This window comes from Canis aureus, chromosome 8 (genome assembly GCF_053574225.1).
Source record: "Canis aureus isolate CA01 chromosome 8, VMU_Caureus_v.1.0, whole genome shotgun sequence".
Taxonomy (NCBI): Eukaryota; Metazoa; Chordata; class Mammalia; order Carnivora; family Canidae; genus Canis; species Canis aureus.
The window spans coordinates 5,575,000-5,600,678 of NC_135618.1; the positions used below are offsets into that span (position 1 = coordinate 5,575,000).

The 25,679-nt window shown below is 38.2% G+C and overlaps 1 protein-coding gene across 10 annotated transcripts in view; it reads left to right on the top strand.

Annotated features, from left to right (window-relative positions):
- Positions 1–25,679, top strand: part of TNNI3K (TNNI3 interacting kinase) — a 284,328-nt gene that overhangs the window by 98,812 nt on the left and 159,837 nt on the right. For 9 of the 10 annotated variants that reach the window (XR_013384127.1, XM_077905049.1, XM_077905050.1 and 6 more), the window contains 8 exons: positions 3,344–3,438; positions 4,057–4,206; positions 20,651–20,737; positions 21,314–21,370; positions 22,346–22,438; positions 22,518–22,575; positions 22,703–22,897; positions 23,642–23,746. Coding sequence is in view for 9 of the 10 variants with exons in the window: in XM_077905049.1 (XP_077761175.1) it covers positions 3,344–3,438; positions 4,057–4,206; positions 20,651–20,737; positions 21,314–21,370; positions 22,346–22,438; positions 22,518–22,575; positions 22,703–22,897; positions 23,642–23,746 (840 nt within the window). In the remaining variant the exon portion in view is untranslated. The remainder of the gene's footprint in view (positions 1–3,343; positions 3,439–4,056; positions 4,207–20,650; positions 20,738–21,313; positions 21,371–22,345; positions 22,439–22,517; positions 22,576–22,702; positions 22,898–23,641; positions 23,747–25,679) is intronic. The other variant, XM_077905047.1, reaches the window with a different exon arrangement.

Consider the following 25,679-nt stretch of genomic DNA (forward strand, 5'->3'; position numbering starts at 1 on the left):
GAGGCAGATGCTGCAGTCAGTACAACAGATGGGGCCGGAGCCAGATGCTGCATTCCTGGCAGCGGCCACAAAGACAGGGGCTGATGTTGCCAAGGCAACAGGCATATCAACATCTGTAAGCATATTGCTTCTATTCCACTTCACTCTGCAGAAAGCTGCCAAAAGGGGCAGGGCCCATAATCCTCCTCCGACAAGAATCTCATTACCAGAATTCATCAGCATCAAACGTGACACTTTTTTCCTCACCACTTAAACCTTATGTGCAAATGTATCTACCTATCTGAGACACCCATCTGTCAGCCTGCAAAAGCCTAGTCAGGGTGGCCGCGCTGGTACCTAAGAAGGCATTAACTCCTTTCTAGGAATGCATGAGAGTCCTTTACCGTGTGCTCTAGAAGAGGAGGGGAAAGGTGGCTAAAAATTCAGAGCCATGGCTTCCCAAAATATCCCAAAGAAAGCCAAATGTTTTATAAAATTTGAAACCCTCGTATTTAAGGATGAGTTACTCTTTTGTTATAGAAATAAAAGCACAGTACTTTCCACTTACTCAGCCTCGAGTATAAGATCATTTACCTACACACTACAGGTTTCTTGGCTGGTTTCCCAACCTCTAAAAAATGTATCTGAGACTAATATGTAATTTACATAGTGTTTGTATTTCACTGGTGATTGATAGAAATGAGGAGACTTTTTTTTTTTCCATACTGAATTAGTATTGAGCTTGAGCTTCCTGATAAGGCATCAATCTGTCCGATATTGCTTGGATGCTCAGATTTTTCCCATCAAACCAAGAGATCAGCCAAAAGGGAGTTGAAGGAAGCTACCATTTGTGGATTAGTGAATATATGCTAGATGATTTGCATCCATCATCCCATTTAATCCTTATAACCATTTTACAAATGAAGTAGGATTTATTATTCCTCTTTTACAGATGAGAAAATTGAGGCTCAGAGAACCTATATGACTTGGCGAAGAGTCTTAGGATAAGAAAGCCATGGATTAAATGCCTACCTGATTCCAAATTCTGTGCTTTTTATATATCATTACGTTCCAGTACTAAAATATTTCGTCTGTGTTCTACACGTGCTGTAACAGAACAGATGTAAGAACTCTTTAGATCATACTTTCAGTCAAAATGGATCAGTGGAATTTCTCCCCGAAGGGATAATTGGCAGAACCGATATGTATGGTTACTGGTGCCCTCGTTCCCCATTAGGTCATGCTTGTTAAGGCTGATACCTCAGGCTAGTTTTCAAGTCATTTCGCTACTCTATGTACATAAATTGGAGCCAACTATAATCAAAGGATGATTGTCACCTCCAAAAAAGCCTATGTGACAAGTTTAGTGAAGTGAGTTAAAAGTACGTATCCGATTGCTTTATTTTTTGTAAGCCTGTGGCCACTAGGAATAACATATTATTTTTTGTGTGAATTTATTTTTTATTGGTGTTCAATTTGCCAACATATAGAGTAACACCCAGTGCTCATCCCATCAAGTGTCCCCCTCAGTGCCCGTCACCCAGTCACCCCCACCCCCCGCCCAGAATAACATATTAATATTTTTTTCTTTTTTATATTAATATTTTTATTCTATTCATCTTAAGCATGTATTTATAAAAGAAACCCTCCTTTTACATGAGGAGTTCACTCTGGTTCTGAAATTTTTCTGTGTAAAAATCACAATGCCTTGCACTCAATAGGAAGCACTCAGTACATTTCGGTTATTGTTTTCACAGGTATATACACATGTACACACATATGTACACCTGTGTATGTATATATTCAGAACTCATCAATTCCCGTAAATGGTTACTTCGAAAAGAATCAATGAGGCAGTTCAGATAATGGAACATTATGAGTGTGGTTTTATGGGTCCTACTTCCAATGCAAATAATTAATGGTGATATGATCTATTGCACTGAGCGGTGGCTTTCTATTCACTCAATTATTCAAGAATGACTTATTAAGGATCTACCTTGTGTTGGCACTGGTAGGAACATTAAGATGACTCCACTCCTTCCCTCCTTAAAGGAGCTCTGCTGTAAGGTCTCAAGGTAATCAGAGGTGTATCTATTACCATAACACAATAGGATAAATGTCGTGTAAGACTGAACTGACAAGGAAAGGGTAGAGATATCAACAAACTCAATCTCTGGTTTATAAGATGTCATAGATGGACCAGCAGTTCAGGTGGGTGAATAATGTATTTCTTTAAGGAAAATAATGACATTTCATGAAAGAAAAAGTATTGGGCAAGGTCATCCCAGGAAGTGGAAATACTAAGGCCTAGTAAACTGCCTCTCCTAGAACCAAGTTTGGAAAGAAAAACACTGTTTTTCTGTGTGGCTTTACAACATTCAATATTTCACTTCTGAAATAGATGACACCAGTCATGTGAGTTTTTCCCACACCAAACAATTCTCCAATTTTCCGCAGACACCAAGCATATGTCCTACAATTCAATTCTGTTCTGATACCATCTACCTGGAGTTAGTGTTAGATCCCACAGTCTAAGGGCTAAGTCTCACGAGACCGCCCCCTACCACTCCCAGATGCCAGTCAAAGTCCAGCTTGTCACCTAAGTCTCTCCGGACCCTTCTGGGTTCCCCATTCAGTTGTCTTGGAGAATACCTAGGTCCTATAGCTAAAACTGCATGAAACTCTTAACAATATTTTTTCTTCTTTTATGAAAAAGAATATCATAGGACATATTTAATAATAAGGTATGAGAAATTTTATATGACTTCTTATCTTGAAAGCCTAGATTTGGGAATCTCAGGATTTTATTGCTGTATGTGCTTGTGTTTTTTTTTTTTTTTTCATCACTTCCTTCTCCTTTCTCATTTCCTCCTTCTCCCTTCTTTGCCTCTTTAGCACTCTTGTATACACACTAACATCTGGAATAGACTGGGTGAATCAGAGCTATATTCATTTTTTAGGGTTGACATAACAAAATACAACAGACTGGGTTGCTCTAATGCCAGAAATTTATTTTCTCACAGTTCCGGAGGCTGGAAGTCCAAGATTTTGAGGTCAGCACATTTGGTTTCTTCTGAAGCCTCTTTCCTGGGCTTGTAGATAGCCACATTTTCCTTGTGTCTTTACATGATTGTCCTTCTGTCCATGTCATCTGCGTACTAAACTTCTGTTTTTATAAGGACAACAGTCCTATTGGATTAGGGCCCACCCTAATGATTCCATTTTGACTTAAATACCTCCTTAAATTGTATCCCTTTAAATAGAGTCAAACTGTGAAGTTATAAAAGGGCTTCAACATATTAATTTGTGGGGCATACAATTTAGCTCATAACAGAAGTCTTTTCCTTATGTTGTATTTTTGCAGTGCTTGTACCTATGGTAAGAGCATTGACCTGGTTAAATTCCTTCTTGATCAAAATGTCATAAGCATCAACCACCAAGGAAGGGATGGGCACACAGGTAAGACTTTGGTGAGACATCACCAGTTTTTGATGCATATCAATGCTCAAGAAGAGTGGTGTGATTAACAGGGAAGAGGAAAAAGGAAGTGGTCAGTCTGATGAGGAAGGGTCAACCCTGATGAGGAAGGATGTTTTGTCTGATGACATCATTTAGAATTCATGGTGCATAGTGATAATAAAAAAAACTGGAATGACTTTTGGTCAGTTTCATTATCCTGCAAAATTATCTATAGTTGACACATCTATTATGGCCCATACCAGGAACAACTGACCACACTGCCTTGCCCTTGGTTTGTTGCTCAAGAAAAACATTTATCTGGGGCCTTTGTTCTCGTATAAAGATGCTAATATTTGTTCTTGGTAATTTCAGTGGATGTAGAAATACCAGAAATTGTGCTAAACATAAGGCAATCTATCTAGAAGATCAAGTAAATAGGATACTTCTTTTTCTTAAAGTAGGGTGTGCTTGCTCAATAATAGAATTAATTCTTTATCAAAGAAATCCATCTTTGCTTTATATCTCTGGCAACAATGCTGTGATGTGGTAATTACTGTCTTTTGAAAATTGAGGTTCAGTTTTCCTCTTTTCTTCTTTCATACTTTCATTCTATTATAGGATTGCACTCTGCTTGCTACCATGGTCACATTCGCCTGGTTCAATTCTTACTGGATAATGGAGCTGATATGAATCTGGTAGCTTGTGATCCTAGCAGGTCTAGTGGTGAAAAAGATGAGCAGACATGTTTGATGTGGGCTTATGAAAAAGGTATAGTCTTCATCATTGCATCTCTATAGTGATACCATTGAACTTTGTGCATAGATTATGTCGATGCATTAATAATTCCTTTGCTTGTATTACTTGTACACTCCCATTTCCTCTATAGATTATATTTGAGTCTTTGGGAACTTGATCAAAGAGTCCAATAGACCTTCACTAGGGAAGGCGACTCTGGGGCTACAGATGAGCTGAAGGCATTCTTGGTATTGGCACTTTGAAAAGCAAATGAGCTATAACAGTCCTAGATACTGGAGAAATAAAATTATGATATGTAATAATAGTTACTTTCCTAGAGTAGACATAGAGCTAGACTTTGTCTCTTATATAGGGGAATTTTTACATGGATTCAAATTGTTTTAGTGAAATAATTACAAAGAAAGGGAATATTTGTTACATCTAACCTTACTGACAATGCCTGGACTAGGAAAAAGAGACCAGTGATTAGTGCGTACCTATAAACTTAACTCGAGCTTGAAGTGATGAAACTTTGAGCTTTGATGTGAGAACACCTGGGTTTAAATCAAGCTGTATTCTTTGATCTTGGACAAGTCATCTATCCTTGATGAATTTCAGTTTCTTTTCTTTTTCTTTTTCTTTTTTTAGATAACAATGTTTGTTTCTAATGGTTCTTTGAGTCGACTGGGTGGTTTCTTTGCCTGTTTTGCCTGGACTTGCTCATGAGCTACATTTAGTAAGAGGGGTTGGCTGGGCTGGAACACCCAAAATGGCCTTAGATGTCTAACAGTTGGTGCTGGTTGTTGCCTGGGGTATCCCTCTTCTCCCTTCAACCAGTGTCTTTCAGCAGGTGAGATTGACTTTTCAAGTGACAGTCTTGGTATAGTGTTGCGAGAGAGAACAGAATTTGCAAAGCCTTTTAAGGCTTTGACTTCTAAGTCATTTAATGTCCCTGTTGCCACATTTTATTGGTCAAAGTAAGTCCAAAGGCCAGTCCAGATTCAAGGAGTAAGGAAGTAGATGTTTTTTCATCTAAAAAAAAAAAAAAAAAAAAAGAGAATAATAACAATGCCGACTTCACAAGATTATAAAGATTAAATGAGATAATACGTGCAAATTGATTACTACACTGGCTGGCACATAGCAAGCACTAATAATTGGTAGTTCAGTACTGATAACAGTGGTAATAGTAGTAGTTCATAAATAGAGTTGATCAATAATGAGCTGTACATTTTAAGGGAAAGGAAACTAGAAACAATCGAAGATGAAATGGCATCTTCATCATTGTTTTAAGATATATTGGACCTCATGAGCAAGCTCGAGATATACGCGTAAGCTGCTATGGAGTTTAAATGTTCAGGTGAAATGGAACAGTCTACATTGTCATTGAAATAAGAAGGTTGCAATGAAATACTGTTAAATATAAAATACTGCCTATTTTTTGCTGTCTTATTAGGATGTTGAAAGTACATAAAGAAGTGTTGGGTTTAAACGCTCGAATCTTAGAAGTCCGTACTAAAAAAGCACAGCTACTAAACTGGAAGATTTCTCAGGCTACCAATTTGATCTAAAAGGTTTTCACCCTAAAGTAGGACACGAAATTCTATCAATTAAAAGAGAGATGGAATCTGATAGCTAGGAATGGGGAGTTGTAAGTACATAGAGAGAAAAATATAGATCCGAAGACTGCCAGTGAAAAAATGATTATAGGAGTTACTTTAATAGAGACAAGTGAGCAGACATGGTAAAGTAAGGGATGAGCTAGATGTGACCCTGTTATGTTTTATGTTTTTTATTTCAGCATTGGGTAAACACACACACGCGCATACATACGTCTGCACGTTATAGCTCATTGAATTTTCACAAACTGAACTCACATCCAACATCCAGAATCCAGATGAAGCAACTGAAGATGGCCAACACAAAAGCCCTATTCACATTCTCTTCCAATCATTCTACAGAAAGGGTCCCGCTGCCTCTATGGAGCATAGATTAGCTTTGCCTTTCTCTGCCCTTTAGACAAGTGGAATGTAATGGCATATACATTTTTGAGTCTGGCGTCTTTTGACCAACAATTTGAGAGATTCACTCATGTTATTTCAGGTCATTATATGTTTTTCATTCTTGTTATAGAGTATAAAGTTTTGTCACTATATCACTATTCATTCTTCTGTTTAGGAGCATTTTGATAATTTTTAATTGGGGGCTATTAAGAATACTTTTGCTATTTAGCAATCACATACATGACTTCGGATGAATATTTGGATGCATTTCTGTGGTACAAGGACCTTCTAATTTGCATAAAATAAATTCCAGGGTGGGTGGGTGGCTCAGTCAGTTAAGGGTCTGCCTTTGGCTCAGATCATGATCCCAGGGTCCTGGGATTGAGCCCCAGGTCAGACTCTCTGCTCAGTGAGGAGTCTGCTTCTCCAGCTCCCTCTGCCCCTCCCTCCTGCTCGTGCATGTGCACGTGCATTCTCTCTCTCTCTCTTTCTCAAATAAATAAATAAAATATTTAAATAAATAAATAAATTCCAGGTAGTTCTGTATTTGAGTATCAGTTGAAAAATCTTACATATTCTGAAGCCTCGGGAGGGCTTACTAAGTTCTACTTACTCAACACATTGCATTTATTCAAGTGATTCTCAGACGGTGTCTCTCAAGAAACTTGAGTTTCAGGGAAAGCTGTTTACAAAGCATTAGTCTTCCGGAAGACAGCTCAGATATAGCTGCTATAGCTAACTCTTCACAGGGGTTGGCTTTGTTTGTTTTTAGTTGACTGAGAGTGATAGTTGAAAACTGGTTTTAGTTTTATTTTTTTGTGGAATTCCACACTTTAAGAAACAATGAATCATTGTGTAAGTTCCCAAGATTTCCTTGCAAATGACAACAACAAAAATCATTTAGCTTAGAGGATTTACCCACTGGTCTCTGCAACATATGCTATACTTGTCACCCTTATGTGTTCGACTAATGTGCTAGGCATCAGTGTTGTATTTCGTTATTACTATGAATTTTAACAAATTGAATGTTAGTACTCAAGAGACAGATGGATCTTTTGCATATGTTCTAGAACAGAACGAGTCAAAACCCACAAAATGAAATTGTTGCTATTTTCTCTTGCTAGAAAAATGTATTGTTTTCATATGTTCAGGGGAGATTGACATGGCCTCATTAAAATATCATCACTATACTATACTATTTAGTCTACTCTCTTAATAGAAATCTGGAAGTTTTTCTCAAATGCTACCCGTCTCAATGCTTCTAGGACAAATTTTTCAACTGACAAAAATTTTTTTTAGCTTACCTTCTGCTGTTCTGATACAGCACATTCAGTTCAGGGGTGCTTTAGAGTTTTGTAAGAGTTATCAACATTTATTTATTTATTTATTTATTTATTTATTTATTTATTATAGACATAGAGAGAGAGAGAGAGAGAGGCAGAGACACAGGCGGAGGGAGAAGCAGGCTCCATGCCAGGAGCCCGATGCGGGACTCGATCCCAGGACCCCAGGATGATGCCCTGGGCCAAAGACAGGTGCCAAACCACTGAGCCACCCAGGGATCCCCCTCAACTTTCTTTTAGAAACTCAGAAAAGAGTTTGCTCACCATGGCTCCCTGTGGGATCAGATATGAAGAACAGTTTCCATTTACAGAACCCTTTTAACCTAAAGATATCAAAATCAATCTTGGAAATGATTTTCCTGGTGACCTTGATTCCACACAGAAGCCTACTGATTAAGTTTCAATATTTTTCTGTGAGGCTACTCAAAGCTCTGATTTTACAATATTTAGAGTGTTTCCCCTCCTCTAGTCGGCTACCGGCACCCCTCCCCGTTGTTTGCTACTCTTCCATCTGAGAGTAGCCATAGCTGTCTCACTCACTTGGATCTGTTATGCCCTTTCCCTAGGGTACAAAGGACTTGTATGAATCAATTTAAATTGGCCAGAAGAAATCGCCAGCAGCCTGCTTATGTTTAAATCCTCTGCCCTAATCACCAGTATGGAAAACTCATTGAAAAGACCTACACATAATCTTACATCCATTGCATTAAAGATGAAACTGCCGAATTGAAAAGATCTCAGCCAATTAGAATTGAACACATAGCTCAATAGTGTGTCTGGCAGTTAGATCTGAAAAGGCTGCTTTTGACAAAGAAAAGCACTTCTTTATGTCAGGCTGTTTAGGGTCAGAAAATAACCCAAACCAGAAACAGAGCTAAAAACTTCTTATTTTGCTTCAGTACTGACACCAGTTAAAGTAATTTACAGAGGCTCCTCTCCCAATATCTAATTACGCAGAATACAATATTTGTATACATCAGAACGACTGTAATTCACAGTGACAGGGAGCTGCAGTTGGAGAATTAGTGAGTAAGTGAGCAAAAACAATAAAAATCAAGACTCCTGTACCATGATATATACTTTGTTCATTCCTTTTGACAAGTGTAGTATGGTGTGAATTATTTATAGTAAACGTACTATAGTGTATTCTCTAAAAGTAATAAAGTCTTACAGTTGTGAGTTTCTACAGTCTTCAGCCAGTAAAAAATAACTAAAAGATAAGAGTGGGGGAAAAGTTGAAGGAAGAAGAGATGGATTTGTTAATTTTTTTGATAAATCTTCATCAATGGATTGTAAATTCCCAAACTTCTTCTATATTAAATTCTTACCAATTTGGGTTTAGTTACTCAGTTTAGTGAAGCTTAATTTAATATGCTAGAGTGAATTAGGGGTGAAGGAGAAGAAATAAATGCAAAATTTAGATGGTATTTCAAAATCTATGTGCAATTTTGTGTGTACTGGTTACTGTCTACATGTTTAGTTACCCTCTTTTAAAAATAAAACAAATAGAATAATACTAACTCTCATTAGAATGTTCAGAACTCTTATTTTTGTTGGGGGGGTAGCACAATTTACACACAGTAAGATATTTTCTGAAACATAATAACTGTAAAAACCCACAAACACACTTAATTCTACTACTGAAATCAATATTGCACTGTATGTTAATTAATTTAATGTTATTTTAAGTAAAAATTTGAAAATAAAAAAAGCAAAAGCCACATACATTAAAATGGAGAGTAGAAGAATTTACATTCATTACGTGCCTATTACACATGCATATACATGTATTTATAATTAAATTATCAAGTTAATGCTTTAAATTAATATTACCTTCCTATTACAGATTAATACAAGTTTGAGACTTCAGTCTGTCAATTCACAATTGCCCAAACCACACAGCTCTTAAGTGAAGAGCTGGTACCAAACAGATTTTGTCTTATTTCTTATTTCTGTACAAGCTCTTATCACTCACTTGAGAATCAAATCCAAGTCCAAATTCCATCCTTACTATTTAATGACTTCGGACACGTCATTTAACCCCTCTAAGATTTCATATTCAGATTTAAAAGAATAAATTAATAAACACTTTACAGAATTCTAAAGGTTCGGGCTAAGATCTAAATGTCTGGAACATAACAGAGCTCAGTAAAAATAATGGTATCTGCTATTATTAGGTGCATAGCAAAGGTTTAGTCAAGCTTCACATAAGTCCCAAATCGCAGTCTTTCCTAATTTAAAACATGTTTTAGTGTCCAGGAGGAAATATGACATATTGACTCTCTAATGAAGAGTTTATATCCCTGCCAAACACCACCAGACAAAACTGGAATAAGTAAAACCATGCGTTGTTATGCGGCACCTCGGGGGCTCAGTCGGTTAAGCATCTGACTCTCAGCCAAACACCACCAGACAAAACTGGAATAAGTAAAACCATGCGTTGTTATGCGGCACCTCGGGGGCTCAGTCGGTTAAGCATCTGACTCTCAGTTTCGGCTCAGGTCCTGGTCTCATGGGTCGTGACATCAAGCCCTATGTCAGGCCCCGCTCAGTCATCTGCTTAGATATTCTCTCCCTCAGCCCCTTCTCCTAGTCTGTTTCTCTCTCACTCTCTCTTTCAAATAAATAAATCTTTAAAACCAACCAACCAAAAAAAAAAAAAAAAAAAGCATTGTGTGTTTTATTTATTTTTCTTATTTATGAATCAAGTAACATCATTTATTTTAAAACCTCAGAACTGAAGCAAAATTAAGGAGGTTTTAAAAATCACTGATCAGAATATTTTAAAAAAGTAATTTAAAAACCATTATTTTGTTTGTATAGTTGCATGCAAACATGTAAAACAATAAGTTTAGCACAAATTTGCAAGTATCTTTGCTATAGTAGGGTTTCCCCTTCAGTCGTGGACAAGTGTCAGAATTTGTGGCCATGTTTTCAAACCACCATACCAACTGACTCACTGGAGCTTTGTACTTGGATATCTGAGGAGTATGTAAAATTCAACAAGCCCAGAATTGAACTTCATATCTTTTTTTTGTCCTCATCAGTCAGTTTCTCCTGCCATATCTCTTACTCATTCTGTCATTTAATGGCGTTTCCATCCACTTAGTCGCCGAGTTCAGAAATCTGGATTGATGCTTGGTGACTTTTTCTCCCTCAATCCCTCTTTCCCCACATCCATTCAATCAAAAAGTCTCATCATTTTACTTCACAGGTACATTTTAATCCATCCTTTCTTCTTTATTCTTACTGTCGCTGTTTTAGTTGATAACCTTATCATCTTTCTCCTGATCCATTTTAAAAGCTTCATAACTACTTTTTTTTTTTATTGTCTTCAGCTTCTCTGATTCCATTTTCTCACTGTAGTCTTGAAGAAGTGTAAACAGGGCCATAGCATTCCCCAGCTTAAAATCTTTCATTGACACACTATTAACTATAGAAAAAGTTGCAATGTATTGTCAGAGCATCATACCCTGTGCCTTCCTACCTCTCAAACCTCATGTCCAGTCACTCCTGTCACACGAGCGACCCCACACGCCACAATCATCATTACATCCACTGCATCATTAACATTCACCAGGGGTTCACTCTGTGCCAGGCATATTCTAAATACTTTGTATGCATTAACTTATCACATGGGCACAATTATCCTGAGACAGTGTCTTACTAACATGACAGTAATACAAAGATACTCGTTCTTCCCCGGGTATACCATGTTATTCCATGTTTCCTAAGCCTTTTCTCATACAATCCTCTCTATCTCTACACGCCCCATTCTCCCTATCCCACTCCACTTTTTCAATTTCTGATTTCTACTGAGCTTTCAAAACTCCATTTACAGATCCTCTCTTCCTGAAAACCTTTGCTGACGTTCCAGGCTAGCATGCATGTCCTTTCCTTATGTTTTATTACACCGTCCGTGCATCTCTGTCTCTGTATTTAGCATTTCACATTGAAGCACCCCTCCTCTTACCAGATTATAAACTTTTTGAGAGCAAACATTTGAGCTATTAATTTTTCTCTTCCAAAAGACTAATTCAATGACTGATTCCTAATAGGTGCTCATATACGTTTGTTGGAGTAAATTAGAGAATGAGCAGATATCTTCGTCAGTCCCACGTCTCGCTCATTAAATGGCATCTAGTTCATCATAATATAGTAGACGTTCTCAAGAATACCACTCACCACTACTCTGGTGTCTCCATAGATATTTCTTTAAATATTGTGGACTTCTTATTAACTGCACAATTTTAATACTTAAATTTTAGTAGGCAGATGATTTTAAAGTATTTTTTTTAAAAAGCTCCCCTTTCTATGCATTAGAACCATGAAATATGCCCTTCTGCTTCTAATGCTATTCTCCTCCCTTTTTGCTTAATCGACTCATATCCATCTTTCAAGTTCAGCTTAAAAGACAGTCCCTTAAGGGACTCTTCCGTGACCCCTCTAGCCTACTGCAAAATAGCACTGTTATGCACATTCATAGCATCCTCTACCTTTTCCTTCCTAAGAACTTGGCTAAATAAGATTTGAACATTTATAATTTTTTTCTTTTATTCTAGAAATTATTCATTATAAGATTAAAGGCATTTATATCTCAATATTATATCTCTCATACCTGGTTCTATTCATTCAGTCATTCAAAAAAAAAAAAAAATACTGCAAACCTAATATATGACAGACCCTGTGCTAGGAACTGAGGTAAAACAGTGAGATAGACAATATTTACCCTGTTCTTTGGAAGTTTGTATTTCTAACGGAAGAGACAGGTCATGGGCAAGAAAACAAATAGAATCTATCAGAAAATAAGTCCTGTGACTAAAATGGAAAGGAAATACAACACTGAGTAAAAAGCTTAAGGACACTATTTTTTAAAGATTTTATTTATTTATTCATGAGAGACACACAGAGAGGCAGAGACATAGGCAGAGGGAGAAGCAGGCTCCATGTAGGGAGCCCAATGTGGGACTTGATCCCAGGACTCCAGGATCAGGCCCTGGGCTGAAGGCAGACACTCAACTGCTGAGCCGCCCCAGGCATCCCAGAGACACTAGTTAAAAATCAAGAAGTCATGGAGGCTTCCCTGGGAGGATATTACTTGAGCTGATCTCTAGTGGCTGCTCAATAAATATTTGTAGAAGGAAAGAGAAGGGAAAAGAAACGCCAAATGAGAAGGAGAGAAGAGAAGGAAAGAAGAATGCTAAATGAGTTGGTTTGCATAGAGTTCTTGTGGCAAAAGCATTCATGATGGGGATTCTTATCTCAAGGTGAAGGACTGGTGGCATTCTTGTTTGGGCCTGGTGATTTGGTGATTAATGGACAACAATATTGGGGAGAAAAGATGCGTGTACCCTTTCTTGTGAAAGCATCTTTCAGATTTAAGAGATGAGAAGATGAAGCAAGTCTTGAATTTTTCTTGCCTCTGATAGTGTGTGGACCAGGAGGAAGAACAAACATCAGGAGCCATCCTTGATCCTACTTTTCAATGCTTTTGGAAAATGAGCTTTTGACGTTATGGAAGGGGAGATAAAAAAATATTGACCAAAATCTCATCTAGACCATTGCTGTGAAAGTTTCCTCCTTCAGGCATGTACAAAGAAAGGCTGAGACTGCTCCTTTGATCACCTGGGCATTTTGAACATGTGAGGTCAATAGGAATTCCTTGGCTTATGTAATCAAGAACTAATCCCCACGTTCTCTATCTTAGACCCAGGGGGCCTTGGAGTCACACATCAGAGAGAAGGTCTTATACTTACTAGCATCACTGACCATTAATCTTCAGACCTAGTACTTAAAATGATTTTCATAACAATGTTTCTTCTATGTTATTAAAAATAATTTTTCATAGCAATAAACAGCACTCAGTGTTTCTAAGACAAAATGATAGGGTTGGAGAGACCTTATAGGGATATAGTAAAATGTGTCCTTTTCCTCCTTGAGTAATTGTGAACCCTCTGCTGTACACATGGTCATGACATACATTCTAAACTGTCTATGTGATAGCCCTCCGGAAGGGCTTATAGCCTTAAACAACAACCTAGGTTATAAAGTAAAGATATGCAGAAAGTCGAAAACAAAGAAGTTTGGGATTGGGAGGAATCACTCCACATATAAGGAAAGGAACAGAAAAAGAAGACGAATTAAAGGGTAAACATGGAATTTGAGTTAATACAGACAGATTGGAGAGTGGGATGCAGGAAACGAAAGACACTCCAAGCTGGCAAGAACCCTCATGGGCTCCAATCGGTAATCCTCTGACGGTGCAAAGCATTATTATAACTGCATTAGGCTAATAACATAGCAACCTCCTGTTTTGGGTAAAATACTTGGATGTAGATAGTAAATTCTTAGATATGGGAAAACATTTTATTCAATTAGCGAAAGTTTGATTATCTCTGGACGTGTTCCATTAGCACGCCTGGGCTGTCTGGGTGCATCCATTATCAGGAGCGCCTTAGCAAGTCGGGTCCGTGAGTTCCACCGAGGCATTTCCCCGCTTAACTCCTTATGGCCAAGTGTCAGGGAGCTGGGCCCCGGCGGTTTCCAGGTTTCTTTGCATCCACTTGGGTAGTGTGTCAGAACAGTGACAGCAGCAGAGAATTTCCCATACATGTGGGCCTCAGCCCACAGTTAGCAGGAGGTGGGAAATCAGGCGGAGATGCCTTCCAGAGCCGAGGGGCCTCTTGGCATTTCCCTGGCAGCCTCATGCTTATCATCAGCCAGAACCCAGGCACTCATTAGGCTCTTGATGAAAAGCATCCCAAAGAAAATGCCAGCAAATTGTGCCACTGTGCTGGCAGGAAATTAAAACCGCTCAGAGCAAGCGGAGCCAAGAGAGCTGTTGAAATGAAAGGTAACATCAAGGGTGTGATCACTGACTCCCACAGGCTCAGGATTCAGGATGCGGCTCTCTGCTTCACGAGGGAAGGCGGGAGGCCTCTCTGCTGTCAGCCCCAGCCGCAGTCAGCCCCACAGAGAGGCTGAGACCGGCAGGGAGGTGGACTTTGTGATTTGAGTAAGCTTTGTTATGCCTGGGTAAATGCTTGGGGCTCAGGTTGTTTAATTTTTTTCCCAAAGGAGAAACAGAAATAAGAAAATTTGTTTTGTTTTGGTTTGCCTTTGTCCCAAACGCTTAAAGGCCACATTACGGAAAAGAACCACTGACTAAAAGCACCACAGGTCCTGTTCAAGTGGGGCAGACAATGCAGAGGGGAGCAGAGAAGCCTCCAACCTGTGAATCTGGCAGCAGGCCGCACGCAGGGGTATTTCAATTTCAGAGAACTTTTTGTTGGTGGTGCTGCTTTCATCCTGAGGCTCAAATGGCCGTCAGCACATGGGGAAGAAAGGGAGGCTCTCAACGGGAGGCAGCGGCAACACGCCAGCAGAGCGCGCCGAAACGTTCCTCACCCTGGGGTGTTAGGCAGAGTGATGGCCCCCAGAGATGTCCAGGTCCTATTCCCTGCAATTTATGAGTACTCGGCCTTCCATGGGAACGGGGAATTGAGGCTGCTAATTAGATGACTCTTTGGGAAAGATTATCCTGGATTATCCCAGTAGGTCCAGTGTACTAGCAGGGTTCCTTAACTGTGGAAGAGGGAGGCAGAAGCAGAGGTCAGAGTGATAGGGAGGAAGGAGGACTCTGCCGGCCATTGATAGCTTTGATAACATGAAAAGGGGGGCACAGCCAAGGAATGTCAGTGGCCTTTCAAGGCTGGAAAAGGCAAGGAAGCTGATGCTCCCCTGGAGCCTCTAGAAAGGAGCAGGGCCCTGTCCACACCTTGATTTTAGCCCATTGAGAACTACATCAGACTTCTGACTTCCACTGCTACAAGACAATAAAGTTATATTGTTTAAGCCGTGAAGCTTGCAGTAGTTAATCACAGCAGTGACAGAAATAGAGCATATTGGTGTTTAGAAAAGTTATCTGAAGTTCCATAAGAGAGTTCCCAAGTTCATTTACAATTGTGGGGGCAAAATAGTAAAGCAAGAAAGCGGTAAAAAGATCCGAAAGGCATATTTACATGTTAGGATTGTAGGCACATGTATTATCTCACTTAAATCTCTACAACAGCCTTAGGAGGATTATCATAACGCTAATCTGTGAATAAGGATCTTATAAAAAAGGGAAATAACTCATGTCTTCCAACTAATTAAAGTGGTCCCTCATCTCACCTACATTAAAATCCAAACTTCTTCCTTTAAACTCCAAAGCTCCACATCCATAGTATCAGAGTGTGGACTCCTAAATGGCATCACCTAAGGCTTAGGAATCTGTGGTTTAAAATGCACTCCCTCCATGAAACTGGGAGCTGGTACTTTGAAAGAATTAACAAAATTGATAAACCCCTAGCTAGATTTGTCAAAAATAGATACAGAAAGAGAGAGAGAGAGAGAGAGAGAGAGAGAGAGAAAGGACCCACAGAAATAAAATCAGGAATGAAAAGAGGAGAGATCACAACCAACACAGCAGAAGTACAATTATAAGAGAAAATTATGAGCAATTATATGCCAACAAATCAGACAATCTGGAAGAAATGGATAAATTCCTAGAAACACATAAACTACCAAAACAGAATCAGGAAGAAACAGAAAATCTGAACTGACTGTAACCAGCAAAAAAATTGAATCGGTGATCAAAAATCTCCCAACAAACAGGATTCCAGAGCTAGATGGCTCCCCAGGAGAATTCCATCAGACCTTTAAAGAAGAATTAATGCCTCTTCTTCTGAAACCGTTCAAATAAAAGTAGAAATGGAAGGAGAACTTCTAAATTCATTCTATGAGGCCAGCATTACCTTGATTCCAAAACCAGAAAAAGACTCCACTAAAAAATGAGAATTACAGGCCAATATGCGCCTCAAGGATATGGATGTAAAAATTCACAACAGATACTAGCTAATAGAATCCAACAGTACAATGAAAGGATTACTTACCGCAACCAAGTGGGATTTATTCCTGGGCTGCAGAGGTGATTCAACATCCACAAATCAATCAATGTGATACACCACATTAATAAAAGAAAGGATAAGAACCATATGATCCTCTCAATAGATGCAGAAAAAACATTTGACAAAATACAGCATCCTCCCTTGATAAAAACCCTCAACGAAGTAGGGACAGAGGGAACATACTTCAACATCATAAAGGCCATACACAAAAGACCCACAGCTAATATTCTCAAAGGGGGAAAACCTGAGAGCTTTTTCTCTACAGTCAGGAAAACAACAGGGATGTCCATTCTCACCACTGCTGTTCAACATAGTACTGGAAGGCCTGACCTCAGCAATCAGACAGCATAAAGAAATAAAAAGCATACAGATCAGCAAGGAAGAAGTCAAATTTTTACTTTTTGTAGATGACATGAACTCTATGTAGAAAACCCAAAGACTCCACCCAAACATGGCTGGAATTGATACAGGAATTCAGCAAAGTAGCAGGATATAAAATCAGCACACAGAAGTCTGTTGCATTTCTATACACCAATAATGAAGCAGCAGAAAGAGAAGTCAAGGAATCAGTCCCATTTGTGGTTGCACCAAAAACCATAAGATACCTAGGAGTAAACCTAACCAAAGAGGTAAAAGATCTGTTCTCTGAAAACTATAGAATACTTATGAATTTGAGGAAGACACAAAGAAATGGAAAAACATTCCATGCTCATGGGTTGGAAAAACAAATTTTGTTAAAATGTCCCTATGGCCCAAAACAATCTAGACATTTAATACAATCCCTATCAAGATAACATCAGCATTTTTCACAGAGCTAGAACAAACAATCCTAAAATTTGTATGGAACCAGAAAAGACCCAGAATAGCCAAAGTAATGTTGAAAAAGAAAACCAAAGCTGGAGGCATCACAGTCCCAGATTTCAGGCTGTATTACAAAGCCTGTGACCATCAAGACGGTATGGTACTGGCATAAACGACACATAGTTCAGTGGAACAGAATAGAGAACCCAGTAATGCCCATATAACTATATGGTCAACTATCTTTGACAAAGCCAGAAAGAATATCCAATGGAAAAAAAAGACAGTGTCTTCAATAAATGGTGTTAGGAAAACTGGACAACCACACACAGAAGGATGAAACTGGACTACTTGCTTACACCACCCACAAAAGGATAAGTTCCAAGTGATTGAAAGACCTAAGTGTAAGACAGGAATCCATTGAAATCCTAGAGGAGAACGTGGCTGCCTTTGAACGTGGCTGCAGCAGTTTCTCACTAGACACATCTCCGTAGGCAAGGGAATCAAAAACAAAATGAACTATTGGGACCTTATCAGGATAAAAGGCTTCTGTGCAGCAAAGGAAACAACAAAACTAAAAGACAGCCAATGGAATGGGAGAAGGTATTTGGAAATGACATAGATAAATGGTTGGTATCCAAAATCTAAAAAAAAAAAAAAACTTTTCAAACTCAATGCCCCCAAAATAAAAAATCCAGTCAAGAAATGGGCAGAAGACATGAACAGACATTTCTCCAAAGAAGACATAAACGTGGCTAACAGACACATGAGAAAATGCTCAACATCACTCGTCATCAGGGAAATACAAATCAAAACCACAATGAGATCCCACCTCACACCGGTCAGAATGGCTAAAACAAACAACTCAGGAAACAAAAGATGTTGATGAGGGTGAAGAGGAAGGGGAACCCTCCTGCACTGTTGGTGGGAATGCACACTGGTGCAGCCACTCTGGAAAATGGTATGAAGGTTCCTAAAAAAGTTAAAAATAGAGCTACCCTATATGACCCAGCAATTGCACGACTAGGTATTTACCCCAAAGGATACAACAATAGTGTCACAAAATAGTGATGAATGGATAAAGAAGAGGTGGTATACACACAGGTGCACACACACACACATGCACACACACCGGGATGCTACTCAGCTATCAAAAAGAATGAAGTCTTGCCATTTGCAATGATGTGAATGGAACTAGATGATATTATGTTGAGTGATGTAAGTCTGAGAAAGATAAATACCGTGATTTCACTTCCATGTGGAATTTAAGAAACAAAGCAGATGAACATAGGGGAAGGGGAAGGAAAAATAAAAGAAGATAAAACCAGAGAGGGAGGCACACCCTAAGACACTCTTAACTATAGGTGATGAACTGAGGGTTGCTGGAGGGGAAGTGGGTGGGGGACGGGGTAACTGGGTGATGGGCATTAAGGAGGGCGCTGGTTGTATTGAGCACTGGGTGTTGTATTTAAGTGATAAATCACTAAATTCTACCTCTCAAACTAATACTACACTAAATATTAACTAGAAATTAAATAAAATTTTGAAAGAAAATAAATAAACAACATGTGTTCCGGGTGATTCCTATACACACTAACAAGTTTGTGAAGCACTACTGCACATGATGTGAGCTCATCTATTTTTCTACCCAAGTCTGGAACCGCTCTCACCCTTGCTTGTGATGCTCCAGCCACACCGGCCTTTCATTTCTGAAGAAGTCACATTTCTGCTCCCACCTTGTAACCTTTACATTGTCTGTTCCTTATTAGAGTCTTTGGAAATGTGCCTCTTGGCTAATGCCATTCAGGCCTTGAGCTTTCCTTAATTGTGAGCACAGGAGAGTCCAAAGAAAAAGGGCTAATAGGACTGGCTTCTCATTATTTCATCATAACCTACATCTATCATTTGAGAAAATTACGAATCTGCCAGTCATGAATTGAAATCTATGGATAAGAAAATGGGCACTCATTGTTCACTCTGTAGATTTAAGTTTTGCTACAGATTTTAGCAATTGTTATCACGGTGTTTTTTTTTTTTTTTTTCTTTTTCTTTTTTCTTGAAGAAGCTGGTGTTGGGATATTACATTTGGAAAAGCTTTTAATGCTAGTTAGTATCTTAATTACTTCATCTCATGATCTTGCATGCTCTATTAATTTTAATTCTCTTTTTTTGAAGGGGGGATTTGATAACCAAGCATAACTCTCAGCACGCACTCTCTACATTAATCAGGTGTGTTCTGAACCAGCGTTAACCATGAACCATCCGTGATCGTTAAGCATGTGTGCTTTTTCAATTCCTAAAGTTTGCCATTTTCACAATGAATTCTGTTGCATTTCACAAGTCTCTTGGCAGGGTCTTTAAGGCTGACTTTGTTTTTCTCTTGTATAAATTAGCTTCAGTAGATTATTTTTATAATTGAAACATAAAATAGTATCAAAAAGTTTAGTTCTATTGAAAACCATGGATCTACTCAGAAGAGCATTTCGCATTTTTTTCTCTTTCACAATATGTTACCTACTGCAATTAATAAACCCCCTAATTTTGGTGGGTGTTATATAATAGGCATTTATTTATCAGTTATGTAGAAGTCCAATGTGGGCATTTCTGGTCCAGTGGATGACTTTCTCCCATCCCATAGGGCCTCAGAACCTTCTGCAGCCAGCCAGCAGAAGAGAAGAGTAGAAGGCTCACTTTTTTTTTTTTTTTTTTTTTTTTTTTAAGCCCAGAGTTGGTAGTGGCATCACTTTTGCTCATGTTGCCTTGATGAGAATTTGTCACAAGGCCACAACTTGATGCAGGACGATAAGGCACTATTGTCCCTGGGTGGACAGCTATTCTGAGTGACAAAAATCACTCCATGAATGGGGAGTACAAACACTGATAGGCAGACAGATAACTGCCTCTTGCCACAAAAACCTATGGAATTATCTCAGTGCCATGTTAGACGGCCACGGTCAACCCAAATGTAACATTCAACCAAAGCAAACACATCCCTCTCTCCCAGTTACCGTATGTGCTCTTTACCCTTTTAATGGTGCCCTTAGTACCTCATATTTCCTCATTTAGAGATTCTCATTATTGTTCAACCTACCTCATTATTATTCAAGCTTCTTATGGACAGGACCATAGTCACCTTGTTCTTTATATCCCTACCACCCAATAAAGTGCTTAACATAGTGCTTCAGATCTAGTAGAATCTCAATGAATCATTCTGAATGAATGAAAGAGTGGGTGAATGAATGAGTGAATGAAAGTACTACATTCCTATTGCGATATATTATCTCTTAAGATATATCCTATGTTTCAGGCTACCTCTAATCACTTTTGGGCTGAATAAATCACACAAAAATTAAGACCCTTTGACCTTTTTTGTCTTTTCACAAAGGACATGATGCAATCGTGACCCTCCTGAAGCATTATAAAAGACCGCAGGATGAATTGCCCTGTAATGAATATTCTCAACCTGGAGGAGGTATCCTTTTCTTACTAAGTTTTTGTCGTTAGTACAATATTGTGCCAAAAGGTAAACCTTTATTTCTATTACTACTATTCTGGGGTTAGGGATGAGGGCATGTCAGATTGACTTTATTCTAGGAAAACTTATGTCTGGGTAAGGCTGAAAATAAAGAAGCCTTCACTTAGGCTGTTTTCCGACTCACCAGTCTGCAGTTCCTTCAGGTTTAGCGTTCCCTCGACTGGATGTTTATGAAGCTTATGCATGACCGGGAAGGCCCTGGTGAGCTGAGAGCAGTCGTTTTCCATTTCAGTAATCTATTAAGGCAGGCCAGAGAATACTCATACCCAGACACAAATTAAATCTGCCGGAGTCTACTAGACCTTTTTTTTTTTTTTTTTAATCTTTTATATACTCTCTAAATAAACACTTGCTATACAGTTTCAGTGTCTAGAAAAGGACCTGGGTTAAAGCTATATTCTCAGTTGGTTTTCTTAGCAAATTTCTTTTGTCACCTGCTTCTTTGTATAATGTTTACTGTTTATGTAGAAAAAAAATGCTACTTTAAACTCTGTAATATAATTTGATTTCTAGATGGCTCCTATGTGTCTCTTCCATCCCCCTTGGGGAAGATTAAAAGCATGACAAAAGGTATTTTAACATGGGACAATTGTTATATTTTATTACTAAGGATAACTATTGCCTCAAATGTGATAACCTTCTGTTTTGTTTTACATATTATAAATGATGACTATTTTGCATGCATAAATGATATTATCAACAAAGCATTCTTTCCATAATTAACCTTACCCTCTGTACTATTTTACATGTGCTATCTCGGTTCATGGAGGTACAGCAGTGAAAATATCCTGAGTATTAAAGGAAGATCAAATTCTCATAGACATTTGTATTTTTAATGAAGTCTAAATCACAAATATTAATGTCTTTAAGGAGAATTGGGAATAGGTTTGCCATAGGAAAATCGATTTGAAAAAATAGGTTATTTTCCAAAAGATCCCAAACAAGTAATACCTTGGGAAATTTTTGAGTGTATGCTGCACACAGAAATTAAAGCCATTGAATCAGGAATATTAAAAGATACCTTCATGATTCAACAACAAATTTATAGTTATGCATTTAGAATTTGAAGTTTTTAAAAATTATTTTTGGTTCGAGGTGTTTCTCTGAATGATTCGTGGACTTCTTTTTTGACATCTAATTGGCATCCCTTTGAGATTTAGCTTATGGATATTTGGCTAAGCCCATTATGATAAGTTGAAGGGATCGGCCAGATAAGGCTCCTTATCATGATGTGATGTGAACAGTACTCCGGGGTTGCCATGTCATGCAGATGAGCTAGTTATTGATCAGATTAGAAATAAACCCTTAGCCCTGATAACAAAGGTCAGGGGACAGAGACGGGACTACTCACATGTTTTTAATGCAAAGGGACAAGGATCGTTTGTGATAAGGTTTCAATATCTACAAGTAGTCAATTGTATCTGGAAAATTAAATGTTACCAGGGAATGACATTTTTGGCTAAGTAAGGTATGTACGTGCATCATGTGTACACATCCACGTGTGTTCTTTGTCTTAACAAATAAAATAACATTTCCTGTTTTCAGAAAAGGCAGATGTTCTCCTCCTAAGGGCTGGACTGCCCTCGCATTTCCATCTTCAGCTCTCAGAAATTGAGTTCCATGAAATCATCGGCTCAGGTAACCCAAGAAAACGCCCTTCTGCTTTAGTTTCATGAGCTCGAGACAACACGTGTTTATTCATTTCTCTTAATTTTAGGTTCTTTCGGGAAAGTGTATAAAGGACGATGCAGAAATAAAATAGTGGCTATAAAACGGTAAGAGAGCAGATGAGAAAAGTCAGCACCAGACTGGAATTGTGAACCTAAAGAAGCATATGCACAGCAAGCCCCCTTGTTTTGACCCGTCTGTTGACTGAGGATTTCCTGTTCCCGCCCTTTCCAGTTACCGGGCCAACACCTACTGCTCCAAATCCGATGTGGATATGTTCTGCCGAGAGGTGTCCATTCTCTGCCGCCTCAATCATCCCTGTATAATTCAGTTTGTGGGTGCCTGCTTGAATGACCCCAGCCAGTTTGCCATCGTCACTCAGTACATATCAGGGGGTTCCCTGTTCTCCCTCCTTCATGAGCAGAAGAGGTATGGTTCTCTTGTTCTGACTTCTCACTTCACGTGTCCATGGAATTATCCTTGCATTTACCTCCGAGGCTTTCCACTTGGATGAGCCTTTCCCTTCTAACATCCCTGAGTGCTCGGAAATGTGGCAGTTTGAAGATAGCTAATAACTTCTGCCCAATAATTATATTTTAGTGAATAGAAATACTTCTGTGCTTTCTTAACAGGAAGTCAGTTGGAGATAACAAATTCAAGGAATTTAAATTAGCAACTGAAGCTTATAATTAGGCCAAATATGGCATACTAATAACACAGCTATATGTAAGCTGAGAATAAAATAATTACCAGGGGTCACAGTATTTATTTTTTAAAGTTTTAAAAGAGAATGGCCTTGCACAAATCTAATTTGAATTCAGTTCCTAGATACATGCATACAATAATTAGAGTGTGGTTTCACTCAGTTATTAAAGCAGAATCCATTTTCTGTTATCATAAAAAAATTAAGTATAGCATTATAAATATAAAATCAAGTGGAATATTTTGAATATGAGGGGTTGGTACCTGAATTGATTGATAATTAGGCATCATCTGATGTACAAAAGTTCCTTTTCCAGATTTTTTTTGGATTTTTAGTCTAATCTTCAATAAAGCAAAAAGGGCTGAAAGATGTACAGAATAACAAATCATGTGCACCATTGATATCTTTTAGAAGGATGTGTTATTGGCATTAACCATTCCATCCTCACTAAATCTATTTTTAAATTCCAGGATTCTTGATTTGCAGTCTAAATTAATTATTGCAGTAGACGTTGCCAAAGGTATGGAGTACCTTCACAACCTGACACAACCAATTATACACCGTGACTTAAACAGGTATTTTTCCCTCTAAATAATGAACATAGAATTGTTCAGGTGACTAGGAGTCTAAAACAGATTTAAATATATCTAACTTCACTTAAGTATATGGCAAGTCAGGGTTTTCTATTCTGTGGGTTAGGTGACAGGCTACCTTACGGCTAAGGGATAGAAAGTTTTGTCATCATCTTCTACGCAAATAGAAAGTTTTGTTTTTTGTTTTTTGTTTTTTGTTTTCAAATAGAAAGTTATATAACTCTCAGGGATCTTTCGAGAGAGTGCTATCTGTAAGACTCACCAGCCAGCTAGTTCTCAAGTCAAGAGAGTCAGAACAAGAATTTAGACTAATGACTATTATGGCATGTCAGGTCTCATACAAAGTCAGATATTATAAGAGGTTCTGATTTAAATTACCTGAAACACTATTTTTGTGCTACCATTTTGGTATTTTTCTAATAATAAATTCAGCCAAACCGCAGCAGCTCATTTACCTGTTTTTCATGTGAAAATGTTCTCCTGTGGGTTAGAGACTTGAAACAAACAAGGAATTGTAGTGTTCTAGGGGTGAAACCCCAAAGGATTAAAAAAAAAATTAAACAGTGAAAGCTTTCTCTAAGCAAAGTCTTACAAGAAGGCCAGTATACAAAATGTAGCTCTTTCAGTTGAAGACAGAATGTAGGGTTTAGAAATCTGTTCACTTACCATTTTCTACTGCCAAGGAGGGGGATCCCTAGGCCACCTTTTGGAATCCCAAAGGTGTTCTGGAGAATAGCTGGACAACCCCTGATCTAGTTTATGAAACAAGTCATATTATTGAACGTAACTTTCATTTCATGATGATCAATAACATTCAGATCTCATATATAACCTTTTGTGTAGAGCCCACAATTCCGAGACTACTAAAAAGTAACTACTCCATTCAGCCTTTTGTTCGACAACTATTTGGGTATCTACTATGTTTAAAACCTTTATACTTGGCACATTAGAGCCTACAAGGTGAAGCGGCCATAGACTCCATTCCCAAGAAGCTTTCTAGTAGAGCTTTCTAGTAGTTCTAGTAGAGGAGAAAAAAAAAAATACCTACTTTAGGTATAAAATAATGTTTTATAAGAGATATTAAAAATTCTACAAAATTTTTAGAAAGAAAAATTACTTCTGAGGAATTTAGAAATAGCTTCATGGAAAAAGGGACATTTGAACTTGGCACCAAAGAATGGATAAACTCTGGAAGGGCATCATAGGCTTAGGGAAGACATTAAGAAAACAGAGATTAGAACGTTAAAGGCATATATAGCAACAATGAATAGTTCCATGTTGGGGGATGAAGTGCATATGAATGTAGCTAGTATTCATAATGTATGAAACAGACAATTGGGAAGGAAATTTAGAAAAACAAATTGGAATAAGAGCACAGAAATCAGTGAATTCTAGACATAAAGGTAGTTTAGGCTTTGTAAGAAAGAAGTAGGCATTGAGGTGGTAGATCTAGGAATCAGAGATTTGGAACCGTGTTTTGGAATGATTCACCCAGTCTCTCCACTCGGTGGAGAAGTCAAGAAACTGGTGAAGAAGTTGTTGCCCGTAATCTAAATGAGAAGTAATTTTAAAAAGCAGAACTTCACTCGTGACCAATGAAAATGAAAGAGAGACAGATAGGAAAGATAGGAGAGATAAAATAAATTAGGTAGGAGAGTGGTTGAGTCTTAGATATTAGAAGAAATATGTGTGGGATTCAATCCATTTAAAATTATTTATTAGTTTTCACACAAAAGTCATTTCTTTGCTGTTATTAGATTTTTTTCTTACCTCTCTTTCAAAAGCATGCATGTTAATAGACATTTTTTTTTTTGCCTTGAGTTTCTGAACAATATTTAGGAAGTAGATTTAGGTGATAAATTAGCATAATATAAACTGGTGACTTGTGAGTTGGAGGAGGGTTATCTTGTCATCC